The 22,788-nt window shown below is 33.2% G+C and overlaps 2 protein-coding genes across 2 annotated transcripts in view; both read right to left on the reverse strand.

Annotated features, from left to right (window-relative positions):
* Positions 1 to 2,907: 2,907 nt before the first annotated feature.
* Positions 2,908 to 15,920, reverse strand: PIG-K (Phosphatidylinositol glycan anchor biosynthesis class K). The gene is made up of 6 exons (XM_072523674.1): positions 15,767 to 15,920; positions 15,428 to 15,697; positions 11,352 to 11,560; positions 10,830 to 10,947; positions 7,835 to 7,945; positions 2,908 to 5,002 (listed from the first exon to the last, which is right to left on the reverse strand). The coding sequence occupies exons 1-6, from the start codon at positions 15,821 to 15,823 to the stop codon at positions 4,754 to 4,756; spliced, it is 1,014 nt and encodes a 337-aa protein (XP_072379775.1). The 5' UTR covers positions 15,824 to 15,920; the 3' UTR covers positions 2,908 to 4,753.
* A 3,540-nt stretch (positions 15,921 to 19,460) lies between these two features.
* Positions 19,461 to 22,788, reverse strand: part of Stt3B (catalytic subunit 3B of the oligosaccharyltransferase complex) — a 30,689-nt gene continuing 27,361 nt past the window's right edge. Inside the window, exons 11-12 of the mRNA XM_072523663.1 lie at positions 22,395 to 22,479; positions 19,461 to 19,755 (exon numbers count right to left, since the gene is read on the reverse strand). Coding sequence (XP_072379764.1) covers positions 19,678 to 19,755; positions 22,395 to 22,479 — 163 coding nt within the window. The 3' untranslated portion in view covers positions 19,461 to 19,677. The remainder of the gene's footprint in view (positions 19,756 to 22,394; positions 22,480 to 22,788) is intronic.

Raw genomic sequence — 22,788 nt, forward strand, 5'->3', positions numbered from 1 at the left:
TAGCCACTAAATATGGTGGTAAAAACCCTTTAAAAATTACTAATTGAAATTTAGTTTACATTATTTCTTGTATAAAATTAAGATGGTAGAGTTACCGTTGGATTGGTAACATGGCGACATATGACTCTACATTAAGTCTGAGACGGTATGTCTACGAGGACTTTATGAAAGCAAAGTTGCTTTCATAAAACTTATTTGTATATTAAAGCAGCAAGTTGTTTTATTGTTATTTGTATTTTTTTTTTCAGTAAAAGATCTTAAGAAACGATGGTTGTCGCGTGGAAGTATGCATAGAAGAGCCTCAAGGAAAAGAAAAGAAACACTTAGTGGACAAGAAGCGAAAAATGTAAAGAAATGGCATTTCGAACAGGAATTGAGCTTCCTCCGTTTATATATGGATGAAGAGTAAGTGCAAGTATTATATAAGACATATCAGAATAGTAAAGAATCGTATTTTACAGAACCACATCAAATATCTCATAGGAAACACTGGCATTATTCCAAGATAGTGATAACAACCAAGCAACTTCCAACGGGGAAGAAGAAATTGCTGTGAACGTGTACTCGCCATCTGAAACTATTCTTAGTACACCGACTCCGTCTACAAGCAGTACAGTACCTCTAAGAAGAAGATATCCACAATCGAAAAGTACACAAAATGAGCCCTCTGTAGCTACCGTTTTTCAGAATTATTCCGCCAGCGCAAAGCGTAAAGAAAGTGGAGCGACTGTAAGTAACGATACAGATGATCCCATAATACATTTTTTTATTAGTATGTGAAAAATTGTAAAAATTTTCACACCTCATCAGCAAGCCGTTGTGAAGGAAAAGTATTTTAAATTATAAATAAAATTGAGGTAGATAATGAGGTACCACCGAGACCAACGTACACTTGGAATATCAACCAGCCTACAACATGTTCAGAAACTTCAACAACTAATAGCTCCAATTATATCAATAACATTCCTTCATATGTACCAGTACGTCAGCCATATATTGGTACTATAGAATCTACATCACAAAAATTCTTCTGATCCTTCAAGCTCAAATACAAATTTGAATTATTACGTGTCCAGAGTTCCGTCAAATAACATTGTAAATGATTGTTTGCTATAACTCAAACCGTATGGGTAAGAACCGGTAAGCCATTTTGCTTTATTGTTATACATTTTGTCCTAAGTATTTTTTTTGCAAATAAATTTTGGGACTCTATCTTTGTTTTACTACTAACCTTAGACACACGGCTAACCTTTAAGTTGGGGGAATACAACGCCTAAATTTTGTATTTTGTAACTGAATTCCTTATTTTAGCAGTTTTTCCAGCTGCCTAAATTTTCAACTGATATTCGAAAAGACTGTTTAAAACGTATTTCGTCTATACATATTCTATCGAATAATGTGTAAAATTCGCCTTCTAATAGCTGGGAGAGGATGTACCCAGTATTTTTTTTAGGGTTTTTTAATCTTCCTTTCTTCTTGTTCTAATATAGCCGCCAAGAGAAACAATTCTTCCAAATCCTAAGCCATTTTTCTTTCCAGTTACTCAATTGATATGAACAATCCAACAACGAATTTTACTGTGCTGAAAAGACTGTAGGACCTGATAGAGGTCATTGAGACCTATTTGGAGCAGAAACAGAATCCGCGACTGGAGTCGTTCTCTATATATTTTTATTTGTAGACTCGAAGGGTCACTTATTTATGAGTCGTTATCTGGGCCATTTTTTACTCAGTGTTACAGCCCTGTACCATGGATCCCCTAGGCACAATGGTGTTACACCTGGGGATTGAAGAGCGTATACTCGCATCACAAGGCTCATCATATGATGAGTAAATTATGGTGCGGTTTTTGATGATTTACCCACCATGTAGGATCATAATGAGCACGGATCATGTAGGTGTAAGTGTCCGCCACTTATTGGTATCCTCAGTTGATACGGGTATAATTTATTTGTCGTACATGTTCACAGGATGTTCCCTATTAGCCATTGGGACCTACTGTTTCTTTCTTTCTGAACTTTCTGAACCGACCTAATTTACCATTACCATGACGCCTGCTTGAGTAGTAGCAATAGCCGTTCTTTGTCTTTCTTTCGTGCGTAATTAAATACCGGTATAATAGTCTTAAGAAAAGTCAAAAGCATTTAAAAGTTGAGGTTTTTGTGAAGATCTTATTTAAGGAGGAAAAATTGTTGATTTAAACTTTTTGTTCAACTCCTTAGTAACTTATTGATGATGCTTAAGTTTATTTCATAGAAAAGGAAAGTCATAAAAACTTTCCTGTATATTAATCCTTGATCTATGAAGACTTATGTTTGCGCACTACATCAAGTACCTAATTGAACTTTTATCATGGATTCCTTGCGGCAGCTGTGATAAGGTGCATTGTCCGTTATAATTACTGATCCAGGATTTACAAGAGTCAGAATAGAGGAAAACCAGTTTTCAAACACATCCGAATTCATATCCTCATGATAATCGCCTGCTTTGATTGGGGTAAACAAATTTAAACCACCTAAATCATTTCATGTGCGTAATTATGAGACGTCTTCCTTTGCCCGAAGGTGCTTTTAAGCCGGTTGAAAGTCCTTCATTAAAAGACTGTCATAAACTTTTAATATTTAAGTCTTGCCATACTTTGGACATTGGATTTCGTATTACCCTCATTCAACCACGTTTCATCGATATAGTTTTTGTTCTAAGGCGGCTAAAATCACGCATTTTTTGATATTCTCTCTGTCATATCAGTAGTTCGTCTCTCTCCATTAACAAACTTTTCCGACTCTTTACATACCGAAAATCCATTTCACGGAATGTTCTTTGTAATACCCGCATGGATATTTTATTTTATTATTTGTTTTTCTCCGACATCCCTGTTCGGGTAAAAGGAAGGGGAGAAAGAAGAAAGTTTTTCTCTCACAGATAACCACCTCCTTCTATCCTGTTTATCAACAGACGCACTGCACATTGGTTTTGATGCCATGTTGCCCGACTGTGCAATCATGAAATATTTGGCCACCTGATTTTAATGGTTATTTACACTATTTGCCGGCCAGTTTTCACAATGTTACCGTATTGCAATAAGAATATTACTTTCGAAAAAGATAATGGCCTGTTCCTCTCTTGGCATTTAGCTATACCGCAACGACACTGATATGCTGCACGCGGTAATAAATAATAAATTTCGCAACAAGGCAAGTCTATTTTATCCAGTTCGGACTTAAATATGATGTAATCGGCAAAAATGATGATTGAGAAGTGAATTTGTGTGCTAATCAATAAATAAATATATAGCCGCTTATCATCAAGTGTTTACGAACTACAAAATGTCTGCCCTGACAATTCTATTGAATTTCAACATACCGTAAGTCGGACCTCAATAACTTTCATTATAAGATTTCTACTGACCGTTCAGGTCAGATCTTCAAGATTCCTTCTAGCTCCCACCCCAATCTTTTTGATGCTTAGCTCATTACCCTGCGACGTTTCTTCCATCAACATTGATTTTCGGTCTCCTGCATGGAAGTGATTTGTTGATTAGTGCACCGTATATTTCTTTCAATTGAACTGTATAAAACTACGACGATGTGCTTCCAGTGTAGCCTGTTTAATTCTACCTTGGACGCCTTGTCGACCCAGAAACGCATGTAGTCTCTTTTTGTCGGTTGGCTTAGAAACCAGCGCTGTAACGTAAAGAATTTTTTTTGTTTATCAAGACTGATTGATGTCACCTCCACCTCTCCACTTTTGGTCCCTAGTAGGTATGTCAGCACACGTTTGCATTTAATTAGTACTTCTGCCTTAAGAACTTTGCACTCACGTTTTTCTTCTAAAAAACCTTTGATATTAGATGGTTCTTATTCAGCACATATCAACCCAAAGTACTGTTCAGGAGTCGAATTCCTTCATATTGAGGAGCAGATGAGGCTTTACCGTTAATTTTTATTAGGACGTCTTTTACGAGCCCTATTTCATTATCGGTCACAATTTTATCCGGGTAGTTTTTGTAGACCACTGCCGTGTTGGTTTCCATTACAGCAATTTTGCTTCCACAATTCTTTGGAAAGTTAAAATCTGTATTGCAATTTTCTCCGTATTTTCTGTAATATTGCGCAAATCTATATTTATTGTGGATGTTGATTTTTGTTTCCTAGTGGGAACTGTTAACTCTTCGTTAGCCTGTTAAACATAATTTTTGGATTTTTTTTTAGTTTTTGGGTTCTTTTTAGCCTTTTAAATTTTTTTATTAACTTGTTCTGACAATGATGTGTGGCCTGATGTCTTCAATTATCTGCTGGTACTCTTGCATCAACAGTTTGCGTGGCTCAAGACCCACCAACGTCAAGGTAAAAAACACGGTGGAGGTTCGAGTCCATGTCACAGAATACAAACCCACAATAGTCCGCTGATTATTGGTTAGCGACAAATATTGTTGCTCTTCGGCAACAATTATCACCATGCTGAATACAGGAAAACTGTTTCCTTATTTTCGCTTCGAGTTGTCTTGAAAGATTAAAATCACAGTGAAGTATGACTTACTATTTCCCATTCCTTTCTTTCAGATGGTTTGTATTGTTTATCAAAAATAAAGTCTCTCATTAGGTTTACGTAGTTCAAATATTTCTATACTTCTAAAGCGATCTTACTCGTAGAACTACAGATTTTTGAGCAAAACCGATAACGAATTGCTATCTTGTACGCTAGGAACTTTTCGTGGACATATTTAAAATGCATGTAATATAAAAAAAATTTATTAACCTATAAATTTGTTAAAATTAACAAGAGGTTCTATATACTTATATTTCTTTGGTTTTATTGGCTCCTTTAGTCTAGTCGGTGAACTACTTGAAATGGCTGAAACAGTCACAAGATCTTGGATTATATCCACGGGTCTGATAGATCCAAAAAAGTCTGTAATGGGCACCTCGTCTGGATTTCTTTTAAAAAGATCTTTACGAACTCCAACAGTAGAAATACAGACACTTTTGGGGCATACCTTCAACTAAAAATAACATGTGTTATTAATGAAGTGGATTGAGATAATTTGCTTGTTAATATTTTTTATTAATAAACAATTTTTAAAAAATGAACAATTGTTTTATTTGCCTTTTTCATGTTAATGGATAATTAATTTTATTACAATATTTTTATGCTATTAAAAATTATCTCTAAAGTAATAACACAGAACAAACATAACAACATAAAATTGGACCTCGGGAATTTATTGTGATGAAGCTAATGAAAGAGCAACATTTCTTAACATATGTCACGTGGTCTAAAGTAACCCCTTTCGCCGATTAGGGAGCTGTGATCTCAAAAAAAATCAGTTTCAGAAAGTCCAACCTTTTTTAGGCATACAGGTCAAATTTTAGCGCGATGCAGCCATTAGTACTGACAGTTCACGTGTTTGGAAATTGGCGCATATGAAGAAAAACTATTTTCGATTTATAATTACATAAACATTTGAGGAATAAAACGGGGAAGGAAACAAAAGAAAAGCTAGATAAGTATGGGGCTTATGCTCCTTCAGAATACACTGTCAAATTTTGATTCCGTGAAGTTCGTAGTGGCAGTATATCTACAGTAGATGAACCACATACTGGAAAGCCTTCCGATGCATTTATACCGGAAAATGTTACGTCAATGAAATGGTTTTCGCTGCTCGTTAAGTGAAGGTGAATTGACAGAGGCCACAAGAATTAGTAAAGAGCGCACTAGTCATATTTACGAAGTTTACAACAATATGAAAAAAGTATCTTGCCTCGTTTGCTGACGATTGGCCAAAAACATGATCGTGTGACCAATTCTCAAGTAATTTTTGGATACTGAAACCTGGATCTACTATTACACACCAGAGAACAGAATGAACAACGCACGGTAGCGGACTGAAGCAGGCAAAAGTGCTCCGAAATGGTGAGTGGCTTAATAGCTCAGAAAGGTTATGGCCACACTGTATTTGGGAATTGCATTTTAATTAACTATCTTAAAAAAGGTAAAACTATTAATAGCCAATATTATTGGACAAACTAAAGCACGAACTCAATAAGAAACTGCCACTTATGCAGATGTGGTATTTCTCTTCTGTCTTTCTTATCCAGCTTATTCTCCTAATTTATCGCCGTCCGATTATTATGTGTTCCCAAATCTGGAGATATGGCTCGTAAATAAAAATTCAGCTCGAACGAGGAGATAATTGATGAAACCAACTCCCATTTTGCAAAGCTTCCAGAACCTCATTATTCGGACGGAATACAGATTATTGTAGTTGATGAAATGAAAAATATTAAACATATTGCTGTTCCGGCGAAAGTAGGAACGAAATCATTTTGACTATGGTCCATAAGTTGCCAAAATGTGGAGGTCATTGAATCAACTTTTTGTACACCTACAACCAGTTTAGTAAATAAGATTTTATAAGCGATAAATATTTGAAAGGTAATTTAATTAGGTAGCAAAATGACTTATAAGAAAGGACAGGTTGACAAAATATCCATTAAAGACTCTGTAAAAAAAGCACATCCGTGATAATTTTTTCAAAAAATAAAGCACCTCAAATAATGAATGGTATCAAAATTCGTAAAACACTTTTCAAATTATTTTATATGGGATTAAACCACAATTTATTGTAATGATAATTTTTCGACTGTTCTAACAACCATTCAAATTTCGTCATTTTGTGTCATGTGGAACAATTTCACCCAATCATGTCAACATTAGACTGATAATTGCATTCAGTGCAATTTTCAATCCCTATGACAACACGATCGAGTTTGACAACTTCATCCAAATAAATTTCAAAATGTCAAACAACGAATCTAATGTTAACTTAAATTTTAATAATTGTACTTTCACTAACTGTACTTTTAATAAATAAATGTTTCGTTATGATTTTTTTTTTCGAAAAATTATCCCCCGAATATCCCTCGGACATTGATGAATGCCTCATAATTTCAGCCTTCGGCTTCGTGCTGTTACCAAGGAACGAGCTTTCGATTGTCATGAAATTATCTCGTCTGTTATCAATGTCCTAGGGATATTACTAGTGAGAATTACATCCGTTTTGACGTTTCGATATTAAGGGTAGAGTGATTAAAAACAGCTATAATGGTAATCAACGTTCTGAAAGTATATGGTACATGAAGATTTCCAATCCGGAAATCGTTTTGAGAAATTCTAAAATAAAATTATGAATGATTCTGATAATTCTGGATTAGAAATCGAAACGTTAAAACAAATATTAAATGGAATTCTCGTTACAATCAATTTAATCCAGTATAAAATAGTATTTCATTTATACATGGCACAAGAAAACAGTTTCATAATTTTTCGTAAAACACATTGGCGCACCGCTTTCTAAAAGCGTATTATCTTGGTATAGTAAAATAAACAGGGCAGGTAGTCCTTTGAAAAAAAAAGTTTCCTGTCTCATCGAAAGATTCGAAAACGCAAATACCATGAAAATATTACCATATGGCAATATTACACAAATCCACTAAAAAATTTCATAATTATCCTATAAGCCGCTTCTTACCCCATAAGGTACACATTGTATATTTAGAAGTATCATCGATTACAATACATGACGTGTGTGATGCAAGTAATCGAATCACAAACAATTACCTTATAATAGTAATTTACCTTAATCAACACTAAATAATATTTGAATAGATTTTTAATTTGTCAAAACGAGACTTACAATTATTGAGGTCATTTTCAAATTAAATATGTAAAATTTCGGGGAAAATCCAAAGCCAATTCGTAAAAATCATCTATGTTTGAATAATTTGCAAAATAAAATATTGAACATTGTTAATAATTATAAACTAATACTTACAAATTCTCCCATAGTTCTATTACTCTGTGGAGTAACATTTTCTAAGAAATATAGGGCATAATAAGTGTATCGGTCAATTATGTACACTCCAATAGCTGGATCAACATGATGCTACAAAAATTTTAAAAAAGTTTTTATATCATTTAATAACTTTTTTTATAAAAAAACTATTTACGCAATTTTTTACAAATGAAAAAACGTCTAACTGTAAAGAATAAGAGAATTGAAAATAAGAATGAGAATCATAAAAAATGGCAAAAATCGCGCAACGTTTACTTATTTAACACTTTTATAGAAACTGACTTCATTTACGGCAAAATCCGAAAATTGCACAAGTAAGCTGCACTCTTCACCTTTAAAACGCTTTTTGATTTTTGTCGATAGGACAATCTGATCAAAAGATATCGAATTTTTACCGTCGGGCTGTTTTATTTATTAACCAGCCGTATCTTATAGAAAATTTAAATTTAATTGTCACTATTTAGTTTCATTACGACTACTCCAAAATGAATTGTTTTGAAGTTATGAGAAAGAAAAGTAGAAAAAAATCGATTTTAGTCATTTTTAAATATTTTAATTTTTTTATTAATGTTCCTGACCTATTTGAGAGGGGGTATAAGTCAATTATTATTACTTAAGTTATCACCTAACTACTTCTGCAAAAATACGAATGCCACCTCTTAGACCCAGCTCAAAACAGATCCGTCCTGGTCTATAAAGGCGACGCAAGATTGAATGTAGACATCTTCCCGTTGCTCGCATCACTTATTGATTACAGCGCTCCAATCAGCGAATGATAGGAACGCTTTTTTATTCGTTGTTTATTTTCCTGTACCTATTACAATTGAAATCTTTGTATTTTTGAACAAATTAATGTTCGGTATATTCAGATTATCCGTTTTTTAATAGGCTGTGTTGGTTATGAATGCAGACAATTTTGGCAGATATTCTTCTTTTACGCCTATAAGCTGTTCATTCTTTGGAACATGCTTTTCTGTGATATGGATTGCCAGCTACCTCTCCGCCTTTTGGGAGATCTCCTTTTTGGTCGACGAATAGTCGGTTTGTCTTTAACGGCTACTCATACCAATATTCCATTCTTTCTACTTGGTCATACTATGACTAGTTATGAAAGGTGAGAATATTTTCGAAGAGGAAATTATCACCGGTAATTTTCTCAAAATACTTTTTAGCACTATGGTTTATATGCCGTTTTATCTGCCGCCATCGGAAACCAACCTTCGCCAAACAAAACGGACTTCAGGGTATCCCAGAGGCGTTTATTTGTAAATTTTCGTCCCCATATTAACATTTACAATTGGTTGTGTGACTTGGCGTTCTCTACAATATTTCTACATTGTTTCCTGTTTTTGCTCATGGTTTTCGGTTCTCTAACTCCCATCTTCTTAAGGTCCGCAGTTATCTAGTTCTCCCATCTTGTTTTCGGTCTTTCTCGTAGTCTGCCTAATACTGGTTTCCATTTGGTGATTTTCTTGATAACTGCTTCTGGATTTCTCATTTATAGATGTCCCATCCATCTGAGTCTCTGTGCCTTGATAAATCTGACGATGTCCTAAAAGTTCTCTTCTTTCGTAGTTCATCAGTTTTCCAAATTCATTATTACCAAGTTTAGTGGGCTTGCTATTCTCCGAATGATTTTTCTCTCTAGGATCCTTAGTATTTCTTCATTTTTCTGTGTCAGGCACATTACTTCAGCACCCTATGTGATTACTAGTCTAATTGCTGCTCTGTATATTATCAGTTTAGTATTCTGAGTGTAAGCTTCTTATCTTTGAGGAAGTTGTATTTCCAGTAAGTTATGTTTCCTGTCAGAATTTTTTCAATAATTACTATGCTTCTATCGGCAGTTCCATTAACTGAGATCCCAAGATATATAAAGCGTTCTACCTTTTTAAACATATTCGCCAATATTTAACTTTGTCACATTAACTGTATTTTTCTTGAGCATATTACGTATTTTGTTTTATCTTGATTTATTGGATGCTTTCTTGTACACCTTCGCAAGTTCTTCCTTTAAACTGTTTAAGTTTCTGCTAATCAATGCTATGTCGTCAGCGTACGACACAAGCTGCGACGTCGATTTTATAATTGTACATTTTTTAAATTTCGGTAGCTCTTACTGTTCCTTTTATAGCGACATTAAATAATGACGTTGATAAAGAGTCGCCCCTTCGTAATCATACGTAAGTTTTGTTTTTTTTTGTCCCCAAGGATGGAACATAAATTATTATATTTTATTTTAGTTAATATTCATAAAATCCTAGATTTTGTGTTGGTTTTGGTATGTCGTTCTCAGATAATTCTCATTATCGAGAATAGTCTCAATATTTTTTCTAGAATTTTCCATCACTAACATTATCTGCCCCATCTAACCATGTCATCAATTCCGCATATATTTCCGATTTCTTTATTCGCCATTCTATCCCTAAAAGTTGTATATTCATTTCTCCAAATATATTTCTAAAGCATCGCGACCCAGCTGCAAGCTTATTACGTTTGCGAGGTCGTGACTGCTAGATGCGTGCGATGCCAAGTATTAGGACTGTATTACTTTACCATCGATTAAGATTTTACATTGCAAATGATCTTTAATAAATGTGTTGGTTTTGTCAGTCGATATTGTACTGTCCCGCAATCTGGTAGAATTAATAAAAATCCCCTTTTCTGTTTCAGACATTACTGTTGCATATCTGCATAGTAAAGCATACTTACTGTGCATGCTAGAGATTATAATCTCTAGTGTTCGGGAATACATATGTATTTGTGCTGTTCTTTGTGCTCAAAAATAGGTATTATATATCCTCATTTCATTCCTGGGATAAAATTCTATCAAATAGAGGTCATTTTTGTCGCTTGTAAGCTCGTTAAATAAGTCAGTTTAAGTATTTCATCATTGAGAGATAAATTAAATAAATTAAATTTTCATTACCTATTTTCTTAAAAAAATAAACAAATAAAAATTAAACGAACTTACTGATAGTGAATCTTCTCCTACTAAACTACTTCCTACTGCTAAAATATTTGGTGAATAAAAGCGTTCATACATTGAAGCTGCTTGACAAGTATCAATCATGAAAAATATTTCATGGTATCTGAAAAAATAAACAATATTACACAATTTTTTATTTGCCTGAATGTTTGATGGATAAATTGACCAATGAGATCAACGCGATATGCAGCATTATTTTAACTCCTCTCAAAATATCTAAATCAAAATAATAAAACATGAGAATACTAAGATGTGCAAAGAAATACATACTAGAAACAGTATGAAAATATGAAGTCGGATGAATACTATTATACTCCATCTTAATGCTTGAGTTTCTTCAGCATCTGGAATATTCTGTAACAACAGATTAAACCTTACTGTATGTTTCAGGCGATATATGGTTTCTGCTATTGTATAACATCGAAACATGAACACGAATGTGGGTGTGTGAAAGAGAGAGAGACATAATCTAAATCTCCTAAATTACCTAATTATACCAGAATATACCTTTGCTTCTGCCACATTTGTTCTAAAGCATCAGCCATTTCTTGACTGGTAATTTCTTCTGAATCTTGAAATTTAAGAAATCCATCACCTCCATGCCCAGTTAAGTATACCAAAACATTGCTTCCTTCATCTGTCAATAGTTGCTTGGATCTTGGTGTGCCAGGATGAAGACGTCCGGTTAAAAGCCTTACAAAATTCTCCACTGTAACCTGTAAAATTACAGTTATTTATTAACAATATAATATAATATTTAAAAGAGAAGGCATTTAGCGTGAGGACCTGTAACGCCCCGTGATGTTTAATTTTGGGACACAAACACTAATACAAACATTTGTTTCATCCAAATTTGCAAATTTGATGCGATTAAAATAACCATCCCTAAGCGATCTAGTGTGATTTTTGTGTAGAAGCAAAACGTGTTTGGGCACTAAAGTTACCGTCGAATCAAAGACTAAGTTAAAAAAGTTTGTTTCGGCCGAGATATCAGACAAAAACATTTTTGAATTTCACTAAAATGAAGAGTGATATTTTATTTACTTATAAAAGTCATTAAATCAGAAAACCCCCACTTAGGGTGGTTATTTGTTTCAATTGTGTCGTAAATTTATACCTCCAGATTTAGAAAAACACAAATATGATAAGATTACTTATTCTTAGGATAATCTTTATACTCCAGAATAATTAAACAATTATATTGGCTTCAAACAGCGACCATTTGTATTAAATTCTAAATTTGTATTAGATTCTAAATGGAGTCAGGTAGGGTTGTGTGCTGTCCTCACTATTGTTTAATCTGTATTCAGATCGAATCTTTAAACATGTCTTGCACAACTTGATGTGGTGTAAAAATTAATGGAAAACTGGATCCATTAACACGGTAGGATGAGAGATGGGACTAAAAATTAATTGTTCTAAAACAAAAAACAAAACTGTTCTGAATCCCGTATAAACATAATATTTAGTCGCTTACTTACTAACTTTTTAAAAATGAGGTCACTCTTCTGTAACGATAACTTGAAACTTCAACTTCGGAGTTAAATGTTACATATATGATCATTTATCTTATATGTACCTTGAAAATATCCACTATTAATAGCTTAGAGGCTTCTGAAATGTGGTTGTATAAATGAATATTAAAAATACTGTAAATACCATGGACAGCTAAGCAGACAAATGAAGCAGTTCTCATCTTAGCAGAAGCTACTCGTCAGTTAACTGATATTGTCAAAACAATGTGGGGAAAGCATTATTCTTCAACCAATTATAATGGGTAAAATCGAATGATGCTGGAGAATTGGAAGAAAACAAGCTTCGTGATTGCAGGTTAGTTGCAAGTTTATTGATATTTCCATTTCCACCTTGGAAATCGTTCTCAAAATGCAAAACATTAATATATTAAAAAAATATTTTGTTTTTTGTTACTTCATGAAAAATTCTTCTAATAATTTAATTTTATCTGACTCATTCATATTGACAATTCAGGCATATATTATACATTTTAAAGTAGACGACTTTAAAATGTCATTGCCAATATTGTTGAGTTGTGTTCCTGGGACGACTTTATTGTAAGATAATTCATTCGATTACATGAAATCAACTTTAACTTGAGAATACCCGTCAGAAAAATCATAGCATGTGATTCGTCATTTAAAGAGACAACCACATGCAATGATGACAGTAAAATTTTCCTGTTAGTGATTCCATAGTAAATCATGAGGAAAAAACCAGGAAAAACCTCATAATATTATCCTGACATGGTAAGTGTTTGGTCTTACATTTAGGTTACTCTCAATAAACACTGAACTCTGATTTGTATTGATATGATTGTATTTGATGTATGTTATTTAAAAACGTAAAAGAGATATCCTCGATCTGTTATTGACTTACTAATAGTAAATATTAGATAATATATAAACAGCTTTAGAACAATATGTCTGAGAATGGTCTGCGATACAGAGAGTCGAACAACTGTTTAGAAACACTTCAAGACAGAGAGAGTCTTGCCATGTTAATCCCCAACGTCAAGGGGACTTAATAAGAAACTTTAAGAAGAAGGTTGATATAAGTGTGTAAATAAAAAAAATTAAGGTTCTCATCTATCTCTGTTTTAAAATAAAATAATTCCCTGATTATACCTCTTAGGTACTAATTCAAAAGCACTACAAAATTTGACACAGCTTATCCATTTCAAAATGTGACAATGTTTTGATTAAGTATGCTCAACAATACTTTGTTTATAAGCAAAACTTAATTATGTTGATATATTTGTTCTACCCAGAACAAAAAATGCAATATATAAATTAATGCTTTAATGTTAATTAATTTGGCCCAACTTTGTAAACCATGAAATTTTAAATTAACATTTTTTGATTAAGTTTTTTGTGGACTGATGAAATTAATACATTTTTCAATAGCAACTTGCCATATGGCTGCTCAAAAACTATGAATTAGAACTTATAACAAAAGGTATAAACTATTCATAGGCAAAGTAAAAACTATACCTACCCGAGGTAAAAGAACAACCTACTTCTATAGGCTAGAGAGCCCAGAACTTGATCCCAAAATCACTAGAGAATAAATACTATTTATGTTAAGTTTCTTACTTCTGTAATGGTCTAGGATTTCGTGTCAGCTTATGGAGTGGACAAATTAAATTTTGTAGATGTAATAATGAATGCTGATAAATGTATAAACATGTTACAAAATAATAAAAGAAATGCTTTTGAAAAAAGTTGCATATACATTTCAATGAAAGAGTGTTGCTTGACACACAGATAAAAAGTAAAAAACTGGATACCAGAAAACAATATTTCCCTTTTAAAATGGCCATCCAGCATCTTGATCTATTCCAATAGAAACTTTGTGGTCTATCAGAAAGAAAAGTTTGCGATCACAGCCTGCAAGAGCTGTTCCAAGAGTTACATTCTCACCTTCAAGAAATATGGAATAGTTTTACTCCAATAAAATGCAACAATTTGGTCAATATGGCGACAAGTTGATAATGCAACCTAACGCAATGGTAATTTTCTTTTAATTATTGCCAAATTTTTATTTATCAGCAACATATTTCTTGACATTTTACTATTTTTTATTAATAATTTAATTTTTTGTGCTAAAAGGTAATAAACCGATTTCCTATTACCTATCTTAAATTGTATTAATTTTATTATATTTTTCTTTTACATCATAAATTTCTTTAAAAAATACATTTTCTTTAGTTATATTCCTTATTTTATTTTAATATTTTATTTATTAAATTCTCATTAAAAGTCACACCAAGGCCTCTAACTTAATCCTTCGTAACTTAAGTAACTTTGTAACCTAAGTTCTTATTACCTGTAAAAAAACTTATGCAAAAGCATTTATCTATATTTAACTTCAGGTTATTAACTTGGCACAATATTAATATGCTCTTGATGCAATTGTATATTGGTAACACTTCCTATATCTATATAATTTGAGATCATCAGCAAAAAGCAAAACAAATGATCTAACTATTGTTGTTGTATATCATCTACAAACAAATCGCATAATGATGGTGAACAAAGTTAACTGTCAGGTACTTCTGATAAAACTTAAACAATCTTAGATATATAATAAAAAAGTTTTACTTTCTGCTTCCAATCTTTTTGAAAACTTGACAGAAATTGTTTTAATTTCCTAATAAGACCTATTTTAAATGGACATTACATAAAACATATTCCAGGGAATAAAAATCATTGTACAATCATCAGTAAGTGAAGCAGAATTCATTAATATAAATTTCATTTCTGTAGACATCTTTCTGTCTTACTACACTAGTACCATCATATGTTCTATATTTATCTTTATTTTTAAATATATCTCTTCCTAGTCTGATGTAAGATATTAGCTAATTGTATTAATTAAATAATTACTTTATGAATGTACATAATACAATTAAATTGTTTAGTCTACTGGTGTGTGCTCTACATACAAATCAGTTGAAGTTTACTGACACTTAAAAGTAAAATATCCCTTTACGTTTGATGAATGATAAATTGATATTAAACACTTTATAAGAGAACGAAAGAAAATGATCATAGATTAACACTTACCTCATATCCTCTATAGTCTACTTCTACATCATCTCCATAAACATTTATATGCTGATCAGCATTATTGAAAACAGTTGCAGGTCTTGGATTTCTGGGATTACAGGCCATATCGTCCGCAATCATTAGAATAATTTGACTATCTGGTATTCCTAGACGTTTAACGCTTCTGTATATGGACAATACATTGGCTACATGTCTATAGTTAAACCAAAATCTACTAGTATCTACTAGAACAGCCCAGTTATTTGTGTGGTTTTTATTTAAAAAACACTAAAACATAACAAATCGTCAAAATATTATGACCGAAACAATAATTATTATTACTATTAAATACGTTACCTCCGCTTCAATAAATCCTACAATCATTAAGAAAAGACTAAATTTGAAAACTCCCATTTTTCGTATTTACATTTATGACAAACACCGACTCGACATAACCTATAAAATAACCAACTAGAACGAACATGAAGTTGCAATTGCAACCCTTATCTTAACCATAGACATTCTTATTATGTCTATGATTTTAACTGAGCCACAGTATATTCAAAGAAACGCATATATGTTATTCTGTAACTGAGCCATAAATATTTATCTTAACACGTTTAGTGCCACATGAGATCAAGGTAGTCTCATGTGTCTCAAATATCGATAACGATATAAAAACTAAACTAAATAACCGACGTTTCATTCAAAAATTAATACATAGGAAATCGACCAAATAAGTTCTACAAAGGTTTCCACCAAACTAACTTGTACATCACTGTACATAAAGTCTTTCCGTGGCAGTCTGAAACTCTGCGGGTGGTGGAGCTCTAAACTGAATAGGACTCTCATACATCGGCACACATATATAAAATACACATACACACCTACACGATGCTCAATCGACAAATCACTAGACAGCCACAACCACAACTGGGTTATGCAACAGTAGACTTGGGCAAATATGCAAAAAAAAAAGTGAAAAATATGGGCATAAATATGGACCAATAAACCCAAAAATATGCATTTCTTTTATACATGAATGTATACGCTTTGATCTGTGGAACAAAAACCAGAAGACCAGAAAGAGACAATGAAGATATCACAGAAGAATCCAGTATCAAAAGGGTTAAGTACGCTTCAATGCCCTGTCGTGACAAAAGGTATCATGGGTTTGATCACAGAATACACCATCGGTGTATTCTGTGATCACTTACTGCAAATACTTACCTTTTATAGAAATGTCTTTCGATATTTAATAGTTGTTTATAACTAGAAACCGGGAAAAATTCTTGGAACAATAAATCGACGTTATAGACCTCTATTTTCTAACCTTTTATTCCAATACCGCGAAAACGATTATATCTATGACAAAAATGAATATAAGTAAAATTATTCTCAACGAAATTTTCCATGAAGATTTGTTTGTGCAGTTAGTGAAAAAAAAAAAAATCCAGTGTGTAAAAGTAAAAATTTGTAAATATTTTAGAATTTGAAGTTATCTCAGCGCTACACCATCGCTCCGTGCTTAGACCATAAAAGCTATGCTTCCCCACCTCGGTCACTCCCGTAGTGCCACATCTCTTTTTTTTAACAAGTAGCGTTAGGCCATCCTGCAAAAGTGAGATATTGGACTCCTAGGTGAAACCTGTTGCTTTTTTTATTATTATATTTTTTAAAACTAATTAAACAAAGCTGTCGATAACTGGTTCCCTTGCCTTAATTCTATTCTTACTTTAAAATAGTAGGATCTTGATTCGTTCCACTTAATTGGTTATGCTTAATCTCAATCTTGTTGATTTCACCAACTGTTACGGGAAACAGCAGTCATTGCAATAAATATTTTCCTTCTCAGACGGTTAGTTGAAGTTAATGAATAAGAGATTTAGGTTGATATTTTCCCTATAGCGTTTTTGTATATTTACCCAATCTCTCTCTTAGTATTCTGTCGAATGGTAGATATCTAGCAACTATATACTTCTTTCCCAAGTAAACCCACTTACTTTGGATTATTATAGTCTTACATATTAAATTTATTACATTTCGTTAGCATTCTTTGTCTTCCCTTGGATTTTGCATTTCCTAGGTCTTCATACTTCTTATTAAATCATTCCTTTACTTCATTAGTTGCGTACATATTTTCTGTATTTTTGGTTAATTCCCATTTTGTTTCTAATCGTAAAGCAAGTTTCTTTTTACAATTTCGATTTAATTTTCTTCTCATTCTTTTTTCTAATTTCTTCGCCTTTATTTAATATCTTTGAAAGATTATTACTCGTGTTGATTAAACTGGATCTACTTCCCCATAAGTGATGATTGATCTCATTATTGTCGTGTACAATGGGACCACTCAACAGAAATTAAACAGCGAATAATAAAAGCAAAAGCAGCATTCGTTAGAATGAGAACCATTTTCAACAGTCGAGACATATCATTAAAAACAAAATGCCGTCTATTGAACTGCTACATATTTACAGTTCTGCTCTACGGAATGGAAGCATGGACACTGACTGTTGCATCTATGAATCGGCTCGAAGCTTTCGAAATGTGGTGTTATAGGCGCATCTTACGTATATTCTGGGTTGACAGAGTTACTAATGTGGAGGTCCTGCGTAGAATGGGGAAAGAATGTAAAATTCTCATGACCGTCAAAACTAAAAAGTTGGAATCTCTAGGACATGTAATGAGAAATCAAGAACGTTACGGCCTTCTCCAGCTGATTCTCCAAGGGAAAGTAAATGGTAAGAGAGGACCGGGAAGAAGACGCATTTCCTGGCTTCAAAATTTACGAAAGTGGTATAACACGACTACCACTGAACTGTTCCGCGCTGCAATAAACAAAGTAAAGATAGCCGTGATGATCGCCAACATCCGGAATGGATAGGCACTTTAAGAAGAAGAAGATTGTCGTGTACATCCACCTTAGGATTTTTGGGTTACATCCTCAATTTGTCCGTGCAAAGTTTTTGTACACCATTAGGACATTTGGTGGCCTTCTGCTCGTGATCACCTATTGTTCATGCTCGCTTCAGATTATTTTATTATCTAGGATGAGGCCTACATAATTAATCTCTCTTTTCCATTCACTTGTGCTCCTATCTACTGTGATGGTTTTAAGTTAGAGCTTCCTTTTCTTTGTAATTGCCATCAAGGTGGTTTTAGTGGAATGATTTTAAGTCCCAACTTTTTGCACCATGCATTTTTATAATTTATTCCTCTAATTATTATGTCAAAGCATATTTTCGAACTTTCCCTTCGAAATTATAGCGTCATCGGCAGATCCTTGGTAGAATACCCCTAGGTTTGTCAAATTGAATTTTCATATTTACCACTGGTAGTAGCTGTGCCTTCTTTCCAATTGGATTTGGTACAATAAACCCCTATTTCATTTAATTCTATTACGCCTATTTCATGCTGACTGTTGTCAAATGCTCCTTCTATATCAAGAAATTCACAAACTACTATTTATTTGCAAAATATTCTGTATTTTATTAACTAATTGCACCAATGCGATTTCTGTGGGCATTATTGTGATATGGTATGTATGTGATGTGGTAAAATCTCCCCGTGTGATAGAAGTGGGACGATTCTATCTACCTAAGGGAATTTGTTGCCCACGTCAACTGTCTACTGCTGTGTATATGCCTGACCAATGAAGCAGCCTCCTGGTTGAATTTCTACAGTATTTAATGCCGTTTTTTTTTTAAGAAACAGGTACGCTTTCTGGAAAGTGCATTTCTATGGTTTCTGACTTGCAGAGTCATGACATTGTCAATTCTACTATTTGACACAACTTTGTGTATCGAATCGATTTCTTCGCTGAATTTTCTGAAGATGTTCCATTTAGCTTTCCTGATCTTCTTGAAATCTGTAGAATTATTTCTTTTTTTTATTCCTCAATCTTATTAGCCACGTCCTTTCAGACATTTGTACAAATTTTAAAACTTCCTTTTCCAACTGTTTCACCTCAGAGAATCCAAAAGGCACAATATCGTTTTGGCTTAATGATGAATGGTAAATAAATTATAAGGATTTACAAAAACAAATAAGATAAAGGTTTAGAATTGTATTTGCATTTTTACAGTTTATCACATAGTGAACAAAGAATTTTTTAAGTTTTCTGAAAAACATTTAAAAATGTGAAACATATGTAGTAACTCCTTCTTCTGAATAAAAATCTTTTGTAATGTAAATGAAAAATCTAATAAAAAGAAAACAATAACGAACAACAAAATATTAATTTATATAACTATTTTATAGATTTTAATCTATTGTTTTGTAGACAGTCTCTTTCCTTTAACTATAATGGGTTTGTTCTTAATAGTACCCTTCTTACGTTTAGTATTCTGAAATAAAAAAATTCAATTTAGTAACATTCTTTATAAAGATACGATATTAAATATATCTTTACATAAAAAATATAAGACTATTATTATATAAACATAAAATACTGGTACCGACAATATTAATTGATAAGTTCATTGAAGAATTGGACGCGGTAATATAATATCTATATACCGTCTTTCAAAAATCGACCAGGTGCACAAATCAAGAAGGCATTAAACAACGCGAGCTGAGGGAAAATTCATCAAACTATTAGAAGAAATGGAAATATCCCTATACCTGCAGAAATTTTTGAGGGATTATGTCATACACAGAAGCATTAATATAACTAAAGATGACGGGAGTGCCACAGGGCTCGGTCCTAGGTCCGCTGCTCTGGAATATACTGAATAATGGCATACTGGAGATAAACCCAGGGAGAGAATACAGTCACTAGTCATACTAGTGGAATACTTCGAGAATGGATATGGATACATAATGGATAGGGAAAACACAGCCCATGGACTAGTTAGGATGTGGCTAGAGGAGAAAGAACTAACGCTAACTACACAGAAGACAGAGGTCATAATCTTTAAGTGCCCAAGAAAGCACATCTCCTTCACTTTAACAGGAGAAAGTATCCTACCTGTCAAGGAAGTCAAATATCTGGGAGTAATATTGTACATTAAACAGAGCTTTGGTGAACACGTAATATATGCTGCGAAATTAACCGATCAAAGAACGGTAGCGCTAATAAAGATCATGCCAAACATAGGAGGTCCGGGAAGGTAGAAGGAGAATTCTCATAGAAGTGGTCCATTCCACCATACTATACGCAGCACCAGTATGAAAGCAGGTAATGTATATAAACAAAAATACAGAATAATTCTGGAGAAAGGCCCTGCTGAGGGTTGTCTATGCATATAAGATGATTTCGACAGTTGCTTTACAAGCGATAGCATTGGTGCCACTAATTCACCTAGTAGTGAGAGAAAGGGCACGGTTCTTTCAGAGCCTACCTAGCAAAGATATGGAAGCAAAAAGATGGCAACTGCGTTGACTGCGGGGCTAACGACACGGCGGAACACTGCGTGTTCTATTGCAAAAGGTCCACGAACTAGAGGGCTGAGTTACACGAAATTGGGGCTAAGTTAGGGCGAATAACATAATTTAAGTGGCGGGAAGAGGAAAAAATTAATACAAAGAAATCCTGTGGGCCATAACTAGAATAATAAACAGAAAAGATTCCCTAGAAAGTGAACGACGCGACGGTAGACATAAACTTTAAAGGGAAAAACAGAAGTGAAGGAAGCTGCGCATGTGTCTTAGGCCGGTCTATTTTCTTTTTTTATTTGTAAACAAAATTATGTTTATTTTACAGCATCTAGGTTTAAGCTCGGTTTATTCCCTATACATTTGTTTATTCCTTTTGATATTTCGCTCCGCTACAGAGTTATGAATTATTGAATAAAGCGTTTCGTTTTTTTCTGTGAGTTTTTTAATTTTGATAAAAATTATGGAACAAGTATCAATGAATCAATTCCTTAATACCGGCTGTTGCCCAGTCTAGTTCGGATGATGGTGTTCTTTCTCAGAAGCATTCAACGATTTTATGTTTCAATATACTCTTGGGGCATGTTATTTGTTTGTAGGTGGTCTTTTGCGACTTCTTTTACGTCTACCTAGATATTCCCAGACATGACCAATATTATTTTCACCACCATGCATATTATTTTGCCCAATTTAATTTCTCTATTCAACTTCAACTGGGTATTCTTTAACACACCTGGCGTAACGTGATTTCGATTTTTTTTGCATCACAATAAAGCCTGGTTTTGGCTATTTACTGATCTGTAGTTTCAGAACCCGCTAATGTCACATTGTTCTTTTTGAGTGATCCCTGCTAGTCGGTTTTCGATTATTATGGCCACAATTTTAGAGGATATGTTCAATAGTGCTATGACTCTGTACAGTCGGTGTTTTTGTATGCTATATGCATGTATATTTTGTAAGTTTATATGTTATATTCTACAAAAATAGTATTCCTGTATCTTCAAGTCGTAAAAAATACATCCCAGTGTAAAATATATTGTTGTTATACCGGAAAACCAATCAAGTAACATGTTTCTAGTGCTTGTCGAGTTAGTTTTTGAGGGAGCAACATTACAATTTTTTCTTTGTAGCCTCTCGGAGATTACAATTCGAGAAATATATATTTTATTTTCATATAAAGAAACATACTTTTATTACAGAAAAAATCAATTATAGTTATTACAGATAACACTCACTAATTCTTAGCAGTACACAAAACTTCGTAGATATGCTAGTGAATAAATGTCGTATTTTCCATTTGTTTAGCCCCTAGGAGCAATATATGTGAGAGAAATAGAGAGAACATGCGCCATTTCACGCACTTCCCCATAGATGACGTTTATTATATATATTATATTTACAACATGCACTTGTTATTACGTCTATTATGTTGCATTTTTGTAACTCATATTTCATAATTGTTATAACATTGTTCCCATTTATTTTTCTTTCTATATACTTACGTTATCAAATATTAGATTATTCTTATTACCTATTCCGAATCTTAAAATATCTCCAAATGTAAGCGTTACGAAAATTAGCAGAAAAATATAATGAAGCCCAAACTTACCTTTTTTGATACGTAGTTACTGGTTTTAACTACTCTGTTTGCAACAGGGATTCTAGGTCTGTTGAATTCATCTGGTTTTTTAACCCTAAGACAGAAATAAAATTAACAAACTGATAATGTTTTTCCATTGCATGTCATTAATTTCAAAACGATGCCGCTCCAAGAACTTATAACTAAAACATGCATAAACCATACCATGTATTGATAAATTTTTGACTATTTTTATTATGTTGATGAATAAGACTTTTTTGTTTATCAAAACAACTAAATAATCATTGAAATGGGTTGTATTCTTATTATTACATTCTTTTGAACAAGTAGGTGACAATGGGACGGCAGGATAACTTAGCTGGCTTGCATACCAACTCCATTGTGAGCAGTATAGTGGATGCTT

This window comes from Diabrotica undecimpunctata, chromosome 2 (assembly GCF_040954645.1).
Source record: "Diabrotica undecimpunctata isolate CICGRU chromosome 2, icDiaUnde3, whole genome shotgun sequence".
NCBI lineage: Eukaryota > Metazoa > Arthropoda > Insecta > Coleoptera > Chrysomelidae > Diabrotica > Diabrotica undecimpunctata.